Source organism: Myotis lucifugus, unplaced genomic scaffold (genome assembly GCF_000147115.1).
Source record: "Myotis lucifugus unplaced genomic scaffold, Myoluc2.0 scaffold_15, whole genome shotgun sequence".
NCBI classification, from domain to species: domain Eukaryota; kingdom Metazoa; phylum Chordata; class Mammalia; order Chiroptera; family Vespertilionidae; genus Myotis; species Myotis lucifugus.
Genome location: NW_005871063.1, coordinates 3,750,067 through 3,771,328, shown reverse-complemented (window position 1 = coordinate 3,771,328; position 21,262 = coordinate 3,750,067). Strand labels below are relative to the sequence as shown.

The 21,262-nt window shown below is 38.6% G+C and overlaps 1 protein-coding gene across 5 annotated transcripts in view; it reads right to left on the bottom strand.

The window, feature by feature from the left end:
* Nucleotides 1-21,262, bottom strand: part of PPP1R9A (protein phosphatase 1 regulatory subunit 9A) — a 236,728-nt gene that overhangs the window by 100,947 nt on the left and 114,519 nt on the right. For all 5 annotated transcript variants that reach the window (XM_023750730.1, XM_023750731.1, XM_023750732.1 and 2 more), the window contains exons 2-3: nt 4,934-5,066; nt 2,423-2,543 (exon numbers count right to left, since the gene is read on the bottom strand). In XM_023750730.1, coding sequence (XP_023606498.1) covers nt 2,423-2,543; nt 4,934-5,066 — 254 coding nt within the window. The remainder of the gene's footprint in view (nt 1-2,422; nt 2,544-4,933; nt 5,067-21,262) is intronic.

Sequence of the window (21,262 nt, the reverse complement as noted above, 5' to 3'; positions counted from 1 at the left end):
AAGCCAAGGATGAGTCCTGGCAGTAAAAATTAAATGGACAGCTCTCTGCATCAGACCAACCCACAATGAAGAACATGTATAATCTGGATTTTCCAAAATTTTCCACAACAGCAGAGAAAATAGCCTATTTGCCCTGGAACAGTGACCACTGGAATGGAATTTATGGGAATGTACCTGACTAATCTATAAAAGGCATCTCGTACCGGCCATTTCCTCAGCAGTTTCCATGTGCTAACCAACACGTGTGCAACACTACTGCTCTTCAGCTGCAGTCTGACATTTCTGATAACCCTCAATTCTGAATCTATAAACCAGTACCAAGGGGGTAAGGCTAATAAAATATATAAGTTGGATTGTTCTAGGATTTGTTTAATGTTACTGGGTAGTTATTTACTGACATGATGTATTGGGCAAGGGGAAACAAAGAAAAAACTCTACCTCACTGGGCTTATGCAAACAAAGCAACCAACAATGAATGAAAGGAAGACCAGCTGGAGCAACATTAATGGTCAACAGAGTCTTCCCCAAAATGCTAGATAGTGAAGCTCTGAATGCATATGAAAATACATACCTATCAAAGCAGTAATACCCCAACTTGCTCAGGGGGGGAACAAGCAAAATATTTGATTAGAAGAGTGACACAGGAGTGTGTGCACAGAGGAAACCATGGACTAGTGAATTATGGCGGATGGGCACAATTAAAATGGCAGTTTCCATTCAGGGTTCTTGCAGGCTTGAGGATACTTCCGGGGCACAGAGGGGCCCTACGGGAGGGCGAGTTTGTGGCAGGGTAATCATAAGAATAAGACTCTTCACCTGTTTTATATGTTGGTGTTACTGAAAAGATTGGTCAAAAACAATTCAAATTATTTGAAAACTCAACACTTGAATAATGATAAATTACAAAGTGCTTCAATTTCACTTTCGATATTCCCCCTCCCAAACCTGAAAGAACAGTACTGTAAAATGATGGTATCCAAAAGGTTGAGAAACAACCAGAAGAGACAAAAACAAAGCAGATTGCAAGAACATTTTTAATTTGCCTCTGTAACACAGCATTGTTACTATCTTTTGTCAGTTATCACCCACGTATTTTATTCCACCAGTATTTTCAATTGGGTTATTATGAAATGCATTTTGCTTTATAAGTTCATTAAAGAGGACTGGAGAAATAGTGTGTTAAAGTGTTTTGTGTACAATCATAAAATTTATGGCAGCAAAAACTAATGGTTAATGTATTTAATATTATTTTATTATAAAATTAGAATAAAAACAGAAGGTGGAAATAGCTATCATGTCACTCAGCTAAACTACAAGCTACCCTGTATAAAGGCAAGGTTGCACAAAAAGGAAGAAAGAGAGAGGAAGATAGAAGAAAAAAAAAGAAGGGGAGGGGAGAAGAGGGGCAGAAGGAGTAGGAACGGTAAGAAGAGAATAAATATAAAAAGAAAAATTTAGGCCCAAGTAAACATTTTGAAAGTGATTGAAGCACAAGGATTCATTCACTCAACAAATATTTATTGAGCACCCTCGATGTTCCAGGCATCATTTGAAAAGATACAGACAGACATGAAAAGCTTGACAAGAGAAAATTTATAAACTAGAACATAATATCAAAGAACAAGAACTCAAAACTTTTTAACTATACTGGATGACACAGGAGATAAATATCCATGGCAAATTTTAAAAAGTACTTAAAATGTGGTAAGAGTTCAAGATGTTTGTAAGGGATAAAAGCAACCACGATAAAAAGGCTTATTGTGCTGGGGTAAGAAGAAGGAAGAAAAGAATTTCCTATATATTTTTTAACATCCCTTGAAAATAGTCTGACCAAATCTGAGATTAAATTAAAAGAGTTTTTTCAAATAAGGAAAAGTTATTTAGAAACTAAGGCAAGCTAGAAAGGTATAATACAGACTCTTATCCTTTTAAAGTTAAAAGGTACTATAAAGAACATCTAGCTCTGGCCAGTGTGGTTCAGTTGGTTGAGTGCTGTCCTGTGCACCGAGAGGTCACTGGTTCAATTTCTGGTCAGGGTACACGCCCAAATTCTGAGCCTCAATCCCCAGTAGGAGCCATGTAGGAGGCAGCCAATCAATGTTTTCATATTTCTGAGGTGAAAGTATGTGCTGATCTCCACAGAACATATTCTTAAACTAAGTACACCCATGTTTCTACCCACTTCCTACTATATAAATAGATAAATGGATAGATACCAAGTTAGACATAGATAATAGATCTATCCACCCATTTTCATAGGTATTCTGCCTACAAATCAGAAAGTAATTCAAGTTTTTAACATTTTCTACATATGAGACACACTGACATTCTGTCCTAAAAAATCAAAAGAAGAAAGCTGAAAAAAAGAAATTCTCAGAAAAGTTTCCTAGATTTTAGTGGTCAAAAGCAGTGACTAGCTTACCTGCCATCCCGCTGAGCAGCACCACCTTCTGTTACTGTCTTGACAAATATTCCCAGCTTTTCAAGTCCAGCATCGGCTCCAACACCCATTCCAATAATACTTATGCCAAGTCCATCCTCATCTATGAAAACGGGTAAAGATACATCAATCTAAGTGTTACATGACTCTGCAATTAACTGGTGAGGCCTATTTGATTCTTTTAATTTTGATCTTTATGGATTATCCCATAGTCCATATGATAGATGCTTGCTTTGGAGAATATTTTTTCTTATGCCGGGGAGCAAGGGTGTCAAATAAGAACCCCCAAAAGGCTGAGTTTAGTTTATTACTACTGCAGTTAGCTATTTATGTGATCCAAAAAAAAGGTAATAATTTGATTATTAAGTGATTAATCTGCCTTAAAACATGGCCCCTCTAAACAATATAATATTTTAAGCACAAAAGCATACATAGTTAAACAGTTATATATTCTTTTATTTGTTTGCTTTGTTTGTTTATATTGACAGGGTAATAAAATTGAGTCATACTTTATTTTCCTGAGAAAAGGATGTTCTATTGCCTTTTTAAAAAATTTATCTTTATTGTTGAAAGTATTAGAGATGTCCCCCCACTTTCCCCCATTGACTCCTAGCCGGCACTCAACCCCTCCCCAGGCCTTCACCACACTATTGTCTGTGTCCATGGGTTATGCATACATGCATACAAGTTCTTTGGTTAATCTCTTCCCACCCACCCACCTCTGCCTTCTCTATTGTCTTTTAGTCACTCGGAGGCTTGTCTCATTTCACTTCCATTAATTATTCAATTTTTGTTGTCCTCCTTTCACAAAAAAAATTCTTTGAGGTTCAATAATTTTACATTAATATAACTCTATGTGGACCATTCTGGCTGAATTTTTCCTGGCTGAGCCATATATATTATTTTAAATAAATGTGGTCATAATATTTCTGGAATTTCCCCTATATTTATATGGGTTGTTTTTACTTGTCCCCGATCACCATTCGTGTTAAGATGGTATGTGTCTTTCAGTACTTTCTCTGTCCTGCTATCAAGGATAGAATCATATCAACAACTACAGTGTACATATGGCTGGCTTTTCTTTCCTATTTGCTTTACACAAATAAGATCATATGACACCTACTTTCCTCTTCAGCTTACTTTCCTAATTCAATAATATGCCATGAGTATCAACTTAACATAGCTTTAAATCCCTTCTAATGATTGTGTAATATTTTATGGTGAGACAGAATGATAACATATCCAACCATTTCCTCAGTGACAGGCATTCACTTTTGTTTCCATTTTATTGGCCCTATGAAAGATACTGACAAAAAACACATTGTTTTGAATTCATTTACAAATCATGTGTTTTTCCAGCCTATGTTTAAGTGTGGATTTTTTATTAAGTACTTGCAATCAGTTGGCTAAGTCCTTTCAAATACAAGGATCAAGTTGTTTTTGAGCTCAGGAAATTTTTCTCTATATCGCTCATCCTCTATTGCCATTTCCCTTTCTTTGTATGTTGAGTCTCTACAATTTTTCTTGGATTTTTGCTCTGTCATTTGAGAATTAGTTTGGGACTCTTCTTATGTTTGAACTTCTTTGTCACCACTTTGATCTCAACAAAATCATCCTTTCCTCTTCAATTCCTCTACTGACATTTTTATTTTTAAAAATTGTTATATTTTTGTGTTATTGTTAATTTGATTAAGAATGTCTTTTTAAAGCCATACTTGAATATCTTTATTTGCTTTTTTTTGTTTTTTGCTTCCTTTTTGTTATTCAAGTTGTCATCTGTTGGGCTTTTTTCTAAAACTTTGAGATGTGACAGTCTTCTGTTCATTGGTCAGAGTCGAGTTCCCAGCTTCCTGTCTTACATGACAATAAACATGGTGGCCTCTGGTCCTGTGGGTCCCAGTTACTGTAATAGGTGGACTGTAATTCCAGGGAGAGATTTCAGCAGGAGGCCCCTCTGCTCCCGTCTGCCTGCTCTCCTTTAGCCCTTTCTCCTCAGAGATGAGCAGTCCACTGCCTTCGTTCCAAAAATCCATAATTTTCTGAAAGCCCAGTACTCCTCATATCTACCATATTCAGAGTTTAACCATGACCACTCTCCCTCCACAAAAAACAACAAACAAACACACACAAAACACCACTTGCTCCACACTCTCCAACAGCTCTCTCCGGACTCTCACCTCGCCAGCCCTGTGCGGGAGTACCGACCAAGCATCAGGCCTTGTTCATGCCTCCCTGCTCGTAACCACCATCCAGCCAACTACAGTAGATAAGTTCCAGTTGGGAGTGGACAGTAGAGAGAATCTTTCAATCCACCATCTATAGAGAATTTATATCAACTAGTTTTGAAATTTAATAAATAAACTCCTGCATGAGAATTAAAATTTGATCCAATCCTTAGGGGAGAAAAAAGCTATACTTGGGAAAAATAAAGTCATTTCTGTATTATTAACATAGGAATATAATAATATTACAAATGATGTAGAGTTCATATACCTTTCTCCAGTTCCACTGGGAAAAGTTCCAACTTTTCTACACGCTTTTCAAGTTCATACTCAGCTGAAGCAGCCACAGGGTCAACTTCATCATTTCTCCTGTCATAGTCTTCATTGGAGTATGTGCTGAAAACCTGTAGGAAAAGATCAACAAAAAGATGATAATCCCAAAAGGATGGCTTTCTAAATTACAAAAAAGAAAAATCTAAGTATCTAAAAGTACATAAGTTAAAAATTTTGTGTCATGAATTTCATCTAAATAACTGTTTTATTTTAAAAATCAATTGAGATGTTAAGAGGAAAAATGAATGAGAATAAACATATCTTACTAATTTAAAAATATATGAGTCATTCTACCACTTTTAACAATTTCGGAAACAATAGGAGCCACAGAATACATTATTTGGATGGCAATAGTAATTTCTTTTTATAGAATCAGAATATACATACTAGCTACATGCTGGTTACTGATACAACTAAGGCAAAGCATTGTGAAGCTATCTAAGCCAGCGGTTCTCAACCTGTGGGTCGCGACCCCTTGGGGGGGGGGGGTCAAACAACCCTTTCACAGGGGTCGCCTAAGACCATCGGAAATACACATATATAATTACATATTGTTTTTGTGATTAATCACTATGCTTTAATTATGTTCAATTTGTAACAATGAAATTGGGAGTCACCACAACGTGAGGAACTGTATTAAAGGGTCGCGGCATTAGGAAGGTTGAGAACCACTAAGCAAACACCCACACTGAACCCATTTCACGGTATGACCTAAACAAGCCCCAACACTGTAGTGTGTCAGCACCATAACTGTTTTTCAATCACAGAATCGCTGAAATTGATTTCTATTCTATACTCTATTAGGCATGTTAAGCTCTTGTTTGTCATCTCTCAGTTTACTTGCATGTAGATTTAAATTAAATTCTCATTGAACTTTTCTATGTAAGGTAGGTCCTCGGGTTACATCGGAGATACGTTCCTACGGGGACATAACGCGATTTTCGCCGTTAAGTCAGAACCCACCGACATAAGCACCTATGTCACTCACATGGAGCACATACACAGTGGTAATGAAGTGAAACAGTAAAAAAAAATTAAAAGAAAGATAACAATTCCTGACCTTTACTTGTGGTAAATAAGTAAAAAACAAAAGCACATATGTACATACCTCGAAATGACGGGAATTTTTTTTTTTATAAATAAAAGGGACGTAACCACGAAACGACGTACATCGAGTCCAACGTAACCCAAGGGACTGCCTGTAATGGCTATCAAAACCTTGCTCAAGAGATTGATAGCTCGTTCTTTCCTACCTAAACAATTCAAAAGACTACTGAATGTGGTCTTTAGACATAGTAATAAGAAATATGAAAGTCTGTTTCTGCTGAAATATTTGTTTGAAATATTTATTTGAAAAGTAACTGAAAATAATAAGTATGCAACCCCTTGTTTAATACACTGAAGAATATTTAAAAGAAAGGAACTTATTATTCATCAAGTCCAATTAATAGAAATAATAAAAACTGACATTTTTCAATTAAATTCAATAATTACTAAGTACATGAACTGTGCCTTAAAAATTCTGTAATGTCCCTCAAAATCCTAAAAACTAGGAATGAGTTGTGTGTTTTTTTTTTAATATACACAAAAAGCTACAATAAAAATAGAAAGCAGAACAGAAGGTTAGAGGAGAAATCATGTCCATTGCCTACAAAGCCAGCTCTGGCAGTCCAAATGTGCTTTACACATATTATTGAAAAATTGGCAACTCTTATATACTGTATATGGCAACTTATAAACCAGGAATACACATTGCATATATAGAAGCAGATGTAGTGTGGTTCCAAATGGTATATATGTCTCAAAATCATGTCATTTACAGGATCTGTACCAGAATTAATTGTTTTTCTCCCTGACTTTCAAAATGTTTTCATAGCCTCATGCTTCTTGCTTGGTCTCTACCATATTTCTCTACCATAATAAACATTACACCACATTCCTAAATGGGAAAGAATGAGATATTCATCTGAAAATATTTCTATTTCACATCATTAACAAAAGTTAAATCCAGATTATTAAGAACAAAAATTTGTAAGAGTACTAAAAAATATATGAGGCAATGTTTAACAGACTAGAGAGGACCTTCCTACAAAGCCACAGATTCTAGAAATACTAAAGCAAATGACTAAAGACGTGAATTACTGCTATACATGATATGTGCATGCAGGGCCACTACTTTAAGTCCCATCAATTGTATGGTGTGTTGCCTATGGTGGCAAAGGAGTGATTCCCTTTTGTCTATGGCAAGAAGAAAGTAGTGGTCAATGTCTCATACCATCTTAGGTAAGAAGTTAAAATTTTAAAACCAAGATAAGCTGATAAATGCCCCATCTCTCCATACAACAATGGGCCACTTCCATGCCAGATTTTATTAAGCATTAGCTGTATCTTACAGAAAAACAGTGAAAGCAATGCTGTTTCCTAAACTATATTATTCATAAGATTGGATAAAAATATGTACCACAAACTCAGACTTCCTACCTTTTCTGTGACAACTGCTTTGTTATAATCATTGCCAGTGTAGTGAGGTGGTAAGGCCTAATGCCCCTCTTGACTACAGCTTCCATTGAGAGAGCATGTTAGAGGAACTATCTGAATGTTTCTTTCATGTAAAAAAATTAAAGACTGTTATAACTGAAGCTTTACAAAAGACTGCGATTCTATAAATTGCATATCAAGGCAATATTTGTTATTGAATGTGCCCCGATACACTGACTAATTCCTACAAATAATTGCAGGCAATCTCCTATGGACGTTGAATTTTAAGTGTTTAAAAACCAATTTTCATTAACCAGCACTAATACAAGATTAAATAGGTTTTACCCTGAGATTTTCTTGAGTTAAATCACTGTCGTGCACACAGTTGCTGAATCCCTACCTGTGTCCAGAGCTGTGCACTGTCAGTACACAGTGGCTCAGCGCCTGCACGCTTTGTTTTGCCTTGACCAGGAAGAACCTCAGAGATGCCGGTAAGCTGACCTTGGTAAAAACTGCCTGTTTCATCAATAGGTCTTCATTCTTTAAATATATTTGCAATTGTTCTACCATTTTTAATTAATTTACCATAACTGCTTTGCAAAACTATGGATAGTTACTCAGATAATAATCAGAGCCCCCTCATAATATTAAGGCAATGCAAAAACTCTAAAGGGCAAGAGCATCCTGGACCCGCATATTCAACACCATCAAAAAAATACCTACATATTAAGTTCAGTCACCCTCACATTGTTCCTGTGTTATCTGACTGAGAAAAGCAAACAAAAGGATGTTTAAATTTAAGACTGCTTGTTTGAAAGCCAACAAGCTATATTCTGTTCCTTTATCAAAAGAAACAGAACAAGACCTTGTCCCTTGCTTTGTGGCAGAGGCAGGCTTTTAGGGGTAACAAGTTTACAAATACAGTTAGCAATGACATTCCTCACCCAGTAATCCAAGGCTATGAAAAACAAATAAAGTTAAAATTAGCTTATTATAAGATTTCAACTAGAATCATTCTTTTTTTCACATTTCTGGTAGCTAGTGCTGTAACACATTTTCAAAAACAATAGCAACATTTTTTTAAAAATAAGGAGAAAAAAACATATTTCCTTTACTTCCCATGACACATTTTCTTTAATCAATGCAGGTCAAAATAAATTCAGAATTTTCTGTAAATACTGACTGGAAGGAACCTCCCACAATGCTCCCACGAGGTCTCAGTTCCGCCTGTCGTCTGGGTTCCGCTTCATCTTCTTGACACATCAAAGATGGACAATGTCCCAGGTCCTAGCATGCTGCGTTTCAGATGATGGCTTGGCACATGGTGCTCTCGGAGACCAGCCAAGCGTTCACATGCTTCCACAAACAAACCTCACTTACCATAAGCTTCCCTGGTAGAATTCCAACTCACCTTCACATGATTTTAGTGGCTCTGCTAAAGAGACTCTAAATTGAGACTAAGAGAGCATGGACAAGATAGTCCACGTCTTAAAGTTTAAAAAAAAAAATTGGCAATAAACCATCCTCTGAAAGAAGGATCCTGGCAGCTTTAGAATCATGAATGATAACTTTAGCCTTCTTTTTCTTTCCCCAGAACCAAGGCCAGTTCACTGATTTATGACAGTAAGAGAGATGGTTTTTTAATGCCTACTGTGTGCCAAGGAATATGTTAGGTTCTTGTTGCAAAGTTATGTAAGCCAAACTGGAATTCACAATGATCAGGCATTTGCAGGTAAACATTGCAGGTCTCCAAAGATTCTAAATAGGTGAGGGCTTTCTGGTGCCTACAAAAACATCGATGAGCAGGAAGATGAAAAACAAACCCACAGCTTTATCATGAGCTCAGTAAAGTCCCAGATGTCTAACCTTAAGGCAGTGGTTCTCAACCTTCCTAATGCCGCGACCCTTTAATACAGTTCCTCATGTTGTGGTGACCCCCAACCATAAAATTATTTTTGTTGCTACTTCATAACTGTAATTTTGCTACTGTTATGAATCGTAATGTAAATATCTGATATGCAGGATGTATTTTCATTGTTACAAATGGAACATAATTAAAGCATAATCACAAAAGATTAATCATAAAAACAATATGTAATTATATATGTGTTTTCCGATGGTCTTAGGCGACCCCTGTGAAAGGGTCGTTCGACCCCCCAAGAGGTCGCGACCCACAGGTTGAGAACCGCTGCCTTAAGATATTCCGACAAGTACCCTGCCTGAAGATGTACTTAAAGCAGTTGTGATAGTAGTCTATGGTAGAATGTGTCTAACCTTCTAATTGAATCACTCAACAAAATCCTACGTATGAGGGCATGAGTGGGTGGGATGGGGGGTAATGTGGGGATAAGGACACATATGTAATAACTTAATCAATAAAGAAATTTAAAATAAAAGAATCCTACATATCAGAAAACGGTACCAAATGAGTACTAGAGTTAGGCGTTACTCCAAATGCTATTAGCTTGCTGGCCTTATCTGACTCAAAGTCCATTAACATAAAATATTTCTAAGGCCAATCCATATATTTTCAACATTGCGCATTTCACCAATTATTTGTAACAACCCTAATGTTAATAAACCTTCTTGTGAAGATTTAAAGTACCTATCTCTGAAGTGTAGACTTATAATTAGGCTCATTCAAATACAAATTAACTAATCCTAGAGTGAGGATACCTGATTGGTGTTCTTAGAATGCTAACTGAAGACTCATAAAACAAAGTTAAAACCATAAATATTGTGATATATATGCTAAAGTAATTGGAAGTTACAGACAATATAAAACTTTACACAAATTATCATTAATTCTTGTACCAACTGATACAGTAAGTAAGGCAGAAACAAGTTAGAGAGTATCCGCCCACTTTTCATATTTTTACACAAGAAATTTGAAGTTCAGAGAGCAATGTACATAGTGGCTATAAGGATAGTTAATGAAGACAAAGTCCATAAAGGAAAAAAATATATTTCACTAAATGTAAGCCTAGTGTTTTCATGGATAACTAAAGAACAGAAGTGAAAAACACTCTACATAATGGGCGGTTGAGAGCACAGCCCATTAGTTCAAAAGGCAATACAAAGAATCCTGTACTTGTCAGGGTTCTCCAGAAAAGCAGAATCAACAGGATGTGAATGCATATATTTGTAATTATACATATGGTACTATACTTGTATTTATAGTAAACTAGATTTATTTTAAGAAATTGGCTCATGAGGTTATAGAGGGGGGCTGACAAATCCAAAATCTGCAGGGTAGGCCAGCAGGCTGGATACCCAGAAAAGCTGATGTTGCAGTTCAAGTCCAAGGCAGTCTGCTGACAGAGCTCCCTCCTCCTCCTGGGAAGTCAGCCTTTTTCTATTAAAGCCTGCAATTGGTTCCATGAGGCCCACTTTCATGATAAAGGGCAATTTGCTTTACTCAAAATCCACCAACTTAAATGTTAATCTTATTCAAAAACACCCTCACAAAGACATCTAAAATAATGTTTGACCAAGTATCTGGGCACCATGGTCCAGCTAAGTTGACATATAAAATTATCCATCACAAATACCTTAAAATAAAATATTCTCTGGTTCCAAAAACTAATCTTTTGACACCTGACAAAGATAATCATACCTTGATAGTGTTTTTCTCATATCATTTGGAGTGTTGTAAATTTCCATATCCACAGATATATTTGTAGAATGTATACAAAACCCATGACAAAATATACATTTTTATATTATCATTGGTACCAACCAATTCATATATATAGGTAATAAAAAAACAAGTGGAGGATGTAATTCTTTAAATTTAGAATAACTATGGTTGACTATGTGGAAAGATAGATTTTATATATATATATATATATATATATATATATATATATATATATAGAGAGAGAGAGAGAGAGAGAGAGAGAGAGAGAGAGAGATTTAATAAAACAATATTTCAAAAAAGAGTATTTCAAGATGAGTGGAATTTTATTAAGGTCAAATATACAGAAATTATCAATGAAACAAAAAGATTAGAAGGTCCTATATCTCTTCCTTTTGAAAAACTAGAATTCAATTATAATTAGTACTAGAGGCCTGGTGCACAAAAATTTGTGCACTCGGGAGGGCCCCTCAGCCCGGCCTGTGCCCTCTTGCAGTCTGGGACTCCTCGGGGGATGACCACCTGCTGGCTTAGGCCCGCTCCCTGGGGGATTGGGCCTAAGCTGGCAGTCAGACATCCCTCTGGCAGCCCGGGAGCCTTGGGGGATGTCCACTTGCCAGTGGGGAGCAGGCCTAAGCTGCAGTCGGACATCCTTAGCACTGCTGAGGAGGCGGGAGAGGCTCCCACCACCACCACTGTACTGGCAGCCATCAGCCTGGCTTGTGGCTGAGCAGAGCTCCCCCTGTGGGAGAGCACTGACCACCAGGGGGCAGCTCCTGCATTGAGCGTCTGGCCCCTGGTGGTCAGTGTGTGTCATAGTGACCAATCATTCCCAGTCCTTCTGCTGGTAGGATCAGTTTGCATATTACCCTTTTATTATATAGGATAGAGGCCTGGTGCACGGGAGGGGGCCGGCTGGTTTGCCCTGAAGGGTGTCCCGGATCAGGATGGGGGTCCCGCTGGGGTGCCTGGCCAGCCTGGGTGAGGGGCTGATGGCTGTTTGCAGCTGGTCAAACCCCCTTCAGGGTGAGGGTCCCCACTGGGGTGCCTGGCCAGCCTGGGTGAGGGGCTGAGGGCTGTCTGCAGGCTGGTCACACCCCCTTTAGGGTGGGGGTCCCCACTGGGGTGACTGGCCAGTCTGGGTGAGAGGCTGAGGGCCGTTTTCAGGCTGGCCAAGCCCCCCTCACGATGGAAGCTCCCAGCCTCTCCTTTTTTACTGGCCAGTCTGGGTGAGGGGCTGAGGGCAGTTTTCAGGCTGGCCAAGCCCCCCTCACGATGGAAGCTCCCAGCCTCTCCTTTTTTTCTTATTTTTTTATATTCTGGGATTTATTTACGTTCAATAATTGAAACTTTGTAGCCTGGAGTGGAGCTCAGAGCCGTCCAGGGCAGGCGAGAGGGAAGCTTGGCTTCCTTCATCACCAGGGGCAACCCAAGGCTCCAGCTCCGTGGCCATGGCTGACTGAAAGCAGGTATCTGGGGTTTATTTACCTTCTATAATTGAAACTTTGTTGATTTGAGTGGAACTCAGAGCTGGCCACGGCAGGCGGGAAGCTTTGCTTCCTCCATCATTGGGGCAACCAAGCCTCCTGCTTGCTCCAGCTTCATGGCTGCCGGCCACCATCTAGGTTGGGTTAATTTGCATATAGTCGCTCTGATTGGCTGGTAGGCGTGGCTTAAGGTGTAGCAAAGGTGCGGTTCATTTGCATGTTTGTCTTTTATTAGTGTAGATCATTTTTCTGCAAATATGTGTTGTTAAAGTATTTAAATTTTTTAAAAGTGGGTTTAATATCTAATTGCAAAGACAGTTTATGGGCACTGAAGTAACCAGGAAGAAATTCCATCATAAATAAATATAAAGTTAGCTAATTCTAAATTTGGACAAATTCTAAGACAGTGAAGCCCAAATTGGTGAGTTTTTCCAGTAGACAGCTTAATAAAAAACTGGACAATTCCACTGATGCTCTTATTGTTCACAGCATTTTTCAAATTATTATAAACAATTAAACATACCCATGAAAAATTAGCAATGTTCTCTTTCAGCTCAACCAGACTTTTGGTTTAAATTGGAGACATATGCTTTACAAACTGACAACTGGTGGCCAGCTTGAAATCAATAGGTGGCCCTGGTCCAGTTCCCACAGGACAGGTGTCATCAGCACAGAAAAAATTGAACTAATTAGCACCTATTGACACCATTTTGGGGGGATGGGGATTACTCTAAATAATCTGGGTGGGCCTGATTCAAAGGCCGTAATAGCAGAGTTAAGACTTCCAGGAGGAAGAAGAAATTTTGCCTGTGGACAGGAGCTTCAGTTTGTTGCAGAGGCCCACCTTCCCCCACATCTAAATAGCCTGCCCTAGAGATTTCAGACTTGCATACCCAACCCTTATATGTGCATAAGCCAATTCCTTGCAATGAATCTCTTAGTATATATCTCCTACTGGTTCAGTTTCTCTAGCTGAATTCTGATTGATACACCTGCACTTCAAGTCTTCACCACAGGACAAAGTACAGTTATTTAGATCAGTGGCTTCCGAAATGCTGGCTATGACCTATAGGGATTTATGAAATTAATCTAATGGGTCATGAACAGCAGTGAGAAAAGTTAACTAGAAAAGAACAGAATAGAAAACATCAGTGTTTACTATAAGTAGTAAGAGTATGCATTATATTTTAAAACTTTCAGTTTCAAGTAAACACACACATGTATGTATCATGTGTCAATGTAAACAGTACAGATAAGAAACAATCTTTTAAAAAATTTAATCCACATAGAGAATTCCACTTAATTTACATTCTATTCTAAAAGTTAAAACAGATAGTGCAAGCTTCTTAAACTACAGAACCCATTAATGACGTCAGCAGATGCAAAAATAATTACCCTTCACATTTCCTCTGCTTCTTGAGCCATTGATTCTTACTTCAAATTCTTATTGAGCACCAACTCAGTAGGTAGACAGTGGTCACTACTGGAAATACTTAATTCATCTCAGACCTGTGACTGTAACCAACAAAGGAGCTGTAATACAGGGATGAGGGTGATGCTTTGGGCCATACAGTGGAGATACATAATCCTAACTGGGAAGGAGGGGAGGAGAGTTAAGCAAGAAAGGATTCCCAGAGAGACCTAAAAGCACAGACTTCAGCCAGCTATGGTTAGTACCAACAAATAATAAGTGAGCAAGGGAAGGTATGTGGAAGACATACTGGAAGAAAAAGTATCATGTACAAAATAGGAATAAGAGAGAAGAACAGAATTATAGAACAGGAAGTAATTCAATATGGCCAAAATTGGAGTGGTGAGTGAATGACAGGAGATGGGGGGAAAGTATGTAGGAAGAGCTTTATGATGCATGATCTGTTCTGTGAACAACATTCACATGCTCAAACCCGGAAAGAGAATGGGAGTTTATGAAGATTAGAAGGGACCAGGACTGGAAGAAGAGAGCTGAGCTAGAAGCTCTGGGAACCCTCTATCTTCACCTTTTCTGAAGGACTTAGTGGAAACGTAGGCCCTTGAAGGTTCTAAATGACTTTCCCTAAAGTGTGCCTAGTGGTATGTCCACACAGGTGTTCACACAATGGCATGAGGAAGGCAGGAAGATGAGCACACTGCTCTTGCTAAGGACTGGGAGGCAAGAACAGGAGCATCATCAATCTCAGAGGAACATGAGGAAACCAAGGTATGGAGAACTCAAGTTCCCCTTCCAAGGTCAGCAAGGACAACAGAGGCATGTGAGTGAAAACAGCAACAAAAATGTATCTGTAATGTTTTTAGGGTGAAATTACATAGAAATCCTGAAATCCTGCACCTAAGTTTTGTGCTGGTCTCTGGAAGAGAGATACTCCATTCAAGAAGTTTATCACCATCTACCAGGGGCCAAATAATAAAAACAAAAGTTGTACCATTTTCTAAAATCTCAAACAGGCTCAGATGCTGACAGAGCTTTGAAAAAAAAATGTTTTAGCAAGCATTTCTAGCACCAACTGAGACCTACTTAGTCAACTAAAAATTTTAATTTTTGTATAAAAGGTCATGAGTGAAATATGCCTAATTTTTAAACCCTGCAAGGCTGAGGCCAGACATCACATGGTGGAGAAAACTGAAAAACAAAACTGGAACACAAATAACCAATTGTTCAGGGATGCATATGCACATGAGGACACTGATGCTATGGTACAAGGCTGAGCTTGGAAACCCAAGACTAGATGCAGGACTGCTCTGGCCAGCTGTGATCCAGTGTTAAATCAATCATGCTACTCTACAAAGCAGGAAAGACTGCTTTCTTATAAACAAACTGTCCCTTCCATTTAGACTCCTCCAAGAACTAGAGTCAAATGTAATTGACCGATCCTGGTCATCCTTGAGAATGTAAACATATGTGAAATCTACAAATGGGATCTGTCTCAGGCTCCCCTTATTTATAGGCAAAACCTAAAGGGCAGGAGTGCTTCACAGGAAGACACAATAATCAGCAATCTTTTTCAAAACACATGGAGGACAGTGCTGTCACATTACTCTTGGTGTGTTTGAGGTGAAAGCTGCCATCGCTTCCATTACCAGAGGATTAATGGTCAAATCTGGGGATCACTGACCCTTGCATCACACTAACGTTGACCTCATACATAAATCTTGTAAAAGAAATGATGGCTTTGTAAATACCATGTGAACTGCTGTGCTTAAATCAGTTGTCTCCACAACCTCAGAAACTGTCTGTAAAAAAGATGCCAGCAAAGCTTAGTGGTGATATGTTAACAGCAGGTGAGTGCGCTGCACACGGAGAAGAGGATGCAACTGTCACTGCTGCCTGGATCCCTGATTCCATAGAGACAGTCCACACTCTGGGCCAGTTTGAGGCCTTCATAGAAGGACCTCAAACTCCCAGTGCCCGATGTGTCTCTCCCATCTGATGTCAACCGGGTCCTTTTTGGTCATGTGGGCTTGAAAATGCAGTCAGTCATACAACCAATCTTCCTCTTCATTTCCCCCCATACATTCACTTAAAATTAGTCCAAATCTGTTGATTTGATCTTTAAAAGAATTCCTGTTCTCATTCCTTCCTAACTGCTCAGATCCCTAATAATTAAATTATCCTGTGACATATTCACTGTGTTCTGCTCTCCTACAATTTATTATACACCACCTCTGAGTACTATTCCCACAGTGTGGCTCTAATCCTGGCACAGGGAGTTCAGGAACAGAATTGGGAGACGAGACTGGGAGATGAGAGTGAATTTAGAAATGATACTACATTTCTTCTGCACACTTTTTCTGTATGTTGTAATTTTGTATAGTGACTATTACTTTCTAATGGGAGAGGATACTCTGAAAAGTCTCCTGACATTCTCCTTTCCCTAGAAAATAAAGCTCAGATAGTTGAGAAGGACATCAATTCTCTCTAAGACCTGATCCCTGCCTATATCACTAGCCTTTACCTAACACTACTTCCTTTCACTCACCCTATCTTGCGAAAACTATTACTGCTTTGTTATATGTTTAGAAAGCTTTCTTTCATTTTTTTGCATCGTGCCCATAGAATTTATAAGATTCTGCTACATATTGTATTTATCTGTGACCACATTTTCTATTCAAATAAACTGTCAGTTCCTTTGTGTGGGATAGTCTTATTCATCTTTCTGTCATCTACTGGATTTTTGTTTGATTGTTTGTTTGTTTGTTTGTTTGTTTTTTCCCAGCTTTATTGAAGTATAATTAACAAAAATTGCATCTACTTAACAATATGATGCAATTATTTAGCATTATGATGTTTTAATGTACGTAACACTGTGAAATGTTTACCGCACTCAGTATCACCAGCTGTTAACAGTACAATGTCTTAGAAGCAATGGGTCTTTTATTATCATCAGTGGTCTACACATGCATGGCATCTCACATCAGAGCTGCTTCTGAACAAAAGAAAAGGCACCTTTAAAAGACAAAAGGGAGCCCCAATCAGAAAAAGCTTTAAAATAAAACTTACAACTTCAAAACAAAGTCTTCACATATACAAAGCTGGGGATCATCTTTAGTGATCATCAATTAGTCAAGTAAACCTGTTATATACCCATTAAGCATAATCTTTTACAAGGCTATATTTTAGAAGAGATGACTTAAAACATGGTCTTAATAATTATTTATGTCAGGAATCAAGTATTGCCAAAGGATAAATATTTTACTAAGATTAATTTTATATTCTATTGTAGATAATATAAAAAAAGACCACCAACCTCCTTTATTAAAGGCCTGTTAGCTCCTACCAAGAAATCTTATAATGCTCCCTTTTTGATGACTTTAATATGACTAACACGAGAAGTCACTTTGGTAGAACTGATCATTTTTTTAATGTATTTCAAAATACTAATATAAAAAGTGTATTGATAGGAATAGGACAGTCGAGGTCAATTAGCTTTATTGGTTATGAAAATTTATCATTTGAGAGATATAATAATATCGAATATTGGTTTTTCTGGTTGAAATGAGGAGTTGGCAGAAGGAATTTAAAAGTATTTCAATTGTGGTGAGACACTGAATTACATGTGCAAATACAGAAGAGTGGTTGGCTCCCTTTGTAGCCTTGAGTCCAGCATCTGCCTGTAATTAATTTGGGGTCAGTTAAAGACCCAATGTACCACAACTGTGGCGGATTTGCTGATTAAAACTCTGCAGTCACTTTACGGCAAGCATGTCAAACTCGCGGCCCACGGGCTGCGTGCGGTCCACACGCATATTTTTGCGGCCCAGCCAATATAACGGTATGTAAGAAACGTTTCAATAAAAATTTCATAACTTATTTTTTACAATATCCTGTTATACATAATTAATAACTAACTACAATGTTCGCCAATGACTGATTACTATAATCATGTTGCATTCATTTCCCTTATGCGCCTATGTGCAGGCACCCCATTTCTCTCCGCTAATACCAGCAGCGAATATTTTAGCAGCCGATTGGCATGTCATTAGTCTTTGACTGACTTGTTTGGTGTGCGCAACAGGAAATATTTCGCTTTCGGAGAACAAGAAAAATAGGTTTATTTGCATTACGTTTATTAATTTGTGCAGTTATTCAGTGTCTGGTAAGTTAATGTTCAAGAAAAAATATTAATGTTTATTAAAATGTTCTATCATTTTATGTTAATGATTACTCATTTATTTCAGCCCTTTGTATTCAGCATGTCTCTATCGAAATAAACCTACATTTCTATGAAAATTGAAGCTTTTGTTTTTTTGTGACCCACATAAACTTAAACCTTGTTTATCTGGCCAGTATTAGCCTTTGAGTTTGACATGCTTGCTTTACAGTTTTGCATTCTGGTCATGGTGGTCTATCCATGAGAAACTTTATTTGATGGTGGCTCTCAAGCCAAAAAACCCAACAAGCCATCCAGGTATGAGAACTCAAGTCTACCACAACCTGTTCCTGTGTCATCTCCACCTGCCATGCTGACATGGGAGGGTAAATGTGTGTGCCCAGGATCCTAAATGTGATGTTCTCAGATGCCCATTTGCCTCTTGGGACTCTACCTGATGGAGCCAAACTTTGCACTTAGAAGCAAAGTTTACTACAAAGGAAAATTCTGCCTCACCCTTTCATTTTGGAAGAAATAAAAAACAGTTTCAAAATACAGGGCTCAATTTTTTCAATATTTTGGAGGTTCATTATGACAATATCTCCAATATTCGATCACTTTCCTTCTTCTTCAAAACCCCTGAGTCTTCTAGCAAATACTTATGGTATATCTGGCCTTTTATTTGTAAATAATATGTGTTTAAATCTTATCACTATCTGGCATCCTCAACACAAGACTAGCATCTTGTTCCTCACTTCGTCTCCAACACTTGGCACTGTGCTTGACACAGGGTACCTCCTCAACAGATGCCTGTTGATGGAAGTGCCTTACAAGGGTGACTGTCTGATAAATACAGTTCTTTTGGAAATTCCGTAACTAAACTCCCTTGAATAGGTGCTCCGTTCATTCACTTAGACAGTTGTTCAAGTTTTCTAGATAAGCTGGCAAGGAATCTTCCTCACTGTCTGGTCTACCCTGCTCGCTTCCACTAAAGCTTTGGCATTTAGGGCACCGAGATTCTGGCAGCTGGTACAGGAAGCACAAAAAATACAACACAGGGAGCCAGCCCTTAACAAAAGGTAGTATTAGACACAAAACAGAAAAGGCTGGTTCTCTGGTAGTTGGGCCTGTTCCATTGCTGGCTCTTTCTACTCCTTTCTCGCTGTATCTGATGTAAATAGTATATTATTAATCAGCCCAAATCAATAAGTAGTGAAAAAAAGGTTTCACCAGTGACCATTAGGTGAACCATAAGGAGCACCTCCCACTCAGTATACAGGCAAATATCAGACTTGGATGAACCTTTCCTTCAATTTCATTCAAAAAGATCTAAACAGAGAAATGAAAGGGAGATGATAATGAGGAGATAAAAAAGAGGAGGATAACTGTAGCTACCATTTAGTGACTCTTCTGAGGTAAGTGTCTCATTTAAATCTCATAATGGTCCTATTTTGCATATCAGTGAACTTCAGGCTCACAGATGACAGGTAGGTTTGCCCAATGACATATGGAAAATATCTAAGGGACAACTGAAGTCCAAGCCCAGGTCTGGCTAAATTAAGAGTTCATGTTCTTGCCCTAGCTGGTTTTTCTCAGTGGTTAGAACATCAGCCTGCAGACTGAATGGTCATGGGTTCAATTCTGGTCAAGGGTATGTACCTCGGTTGCAGGCTCAATCCCAGACCCTGGTCAGGGAGCATGTGGGAGGCAACCAGTCGATGTGTCTCTCTCACATTGATATTTCTCTCTCTGCCTCTGTTTCTCCCTCTCCCTTCCATTCTCTCTTTAAAAAAAATCAATGGGAAAAATATCCTCAGGTGAGGATTAACAACAACAAAAAGTTCATGTTCTTTAACCCATCCATATGGCTTTAGAAGAGGAAGCATTAGTAAAACACCAAAATATAAAACAATTACCTCTATATAGAATAAACACACAAACACACACCCCGCTCCCTCAACTGCAAAGGGCCAATAAATAGGGGGAATTCAAACTTACTAGTAACTAAAGAAATGCAGATTACATACTTCATTTTTCAACTACAAAGATTTAAAACCAGGCAAAAGGATAAATGAGCAGTCACTCTAATATACTGGCATTACTTTCTAAAGGGCAATGTGTTAAAAATATTAAAACTTTAGTATCAATTGACCTAATACAGTGGTCGGCAAACTGCGGCCCCTTGAGTGTGGCTCTTCCACAAAATACCACGTGTGGGTGCGCAAGTACAGTGCGATTGAAACTTCGTGGCCACACTGAAGGGGCCAAAGAGCCACATATGGCTTGCGAGCCATGGTTTGCTGACCACGGACCTAATAGATTCTAAGGATTTAATCTAATGAAGTCATAGATACACAGAAATATTCGTGTACACAGACATTAATCACAGTGTTGCTTATGACAGGGAAAAATTTCAAAGAAATCTAAATGTCCAAAAAAGGGAAGAATCCTATCTAATAATAGAGAAACATGGTAATTAGCCGTACCTCCGCTACCCTTCCCATTGGCTAATCAGGGCGATATGCAAATTAACTGCCAACCAAGATGGCGGCCAGCAGCCAGGCAGCTTGAAGTGAACAGGAGGCTTGCTTGCTTCAGTGACGGAGGAAGCCAACGTTCCCCACCTGCCTTGCCGGCCTCTGAGCTTGCAGTTTAAGAAACACTGTTACAAATATAGAAGCTAAACAAAACCCCAGAAACCTGCTTTCAGCCAGCCAGGCTTCAGCCAGCAGGACCGCAACATTGTTTCAATTATAGAACAAACGCAGATCCCTGCTTTCAACCAGCCGGGATCTCAGAGCTGAGGTGTGCAGGATCGCCACAGTGTTACAATTATAGAACACAAACAACTCAGAAACCAGCTTTCTGCAGTCAAGACCTCGGAACTAGAGACTGGACTCAGTACTAAAGCCTGCCCAGTATAAAGAAGAAAGAAAAAAATGACAGATGGGGAGCTTAAATCGCCCGCCAGCCCAAAAACAGCCCTCACCCCTTGAATTCTTTCCTCCCAGTCTGCCAGTCTCTCTCACCTCCCCGCAGGCTCTGTGACCTGCTCCAAACAGCCATCATCCCCTCTTCCA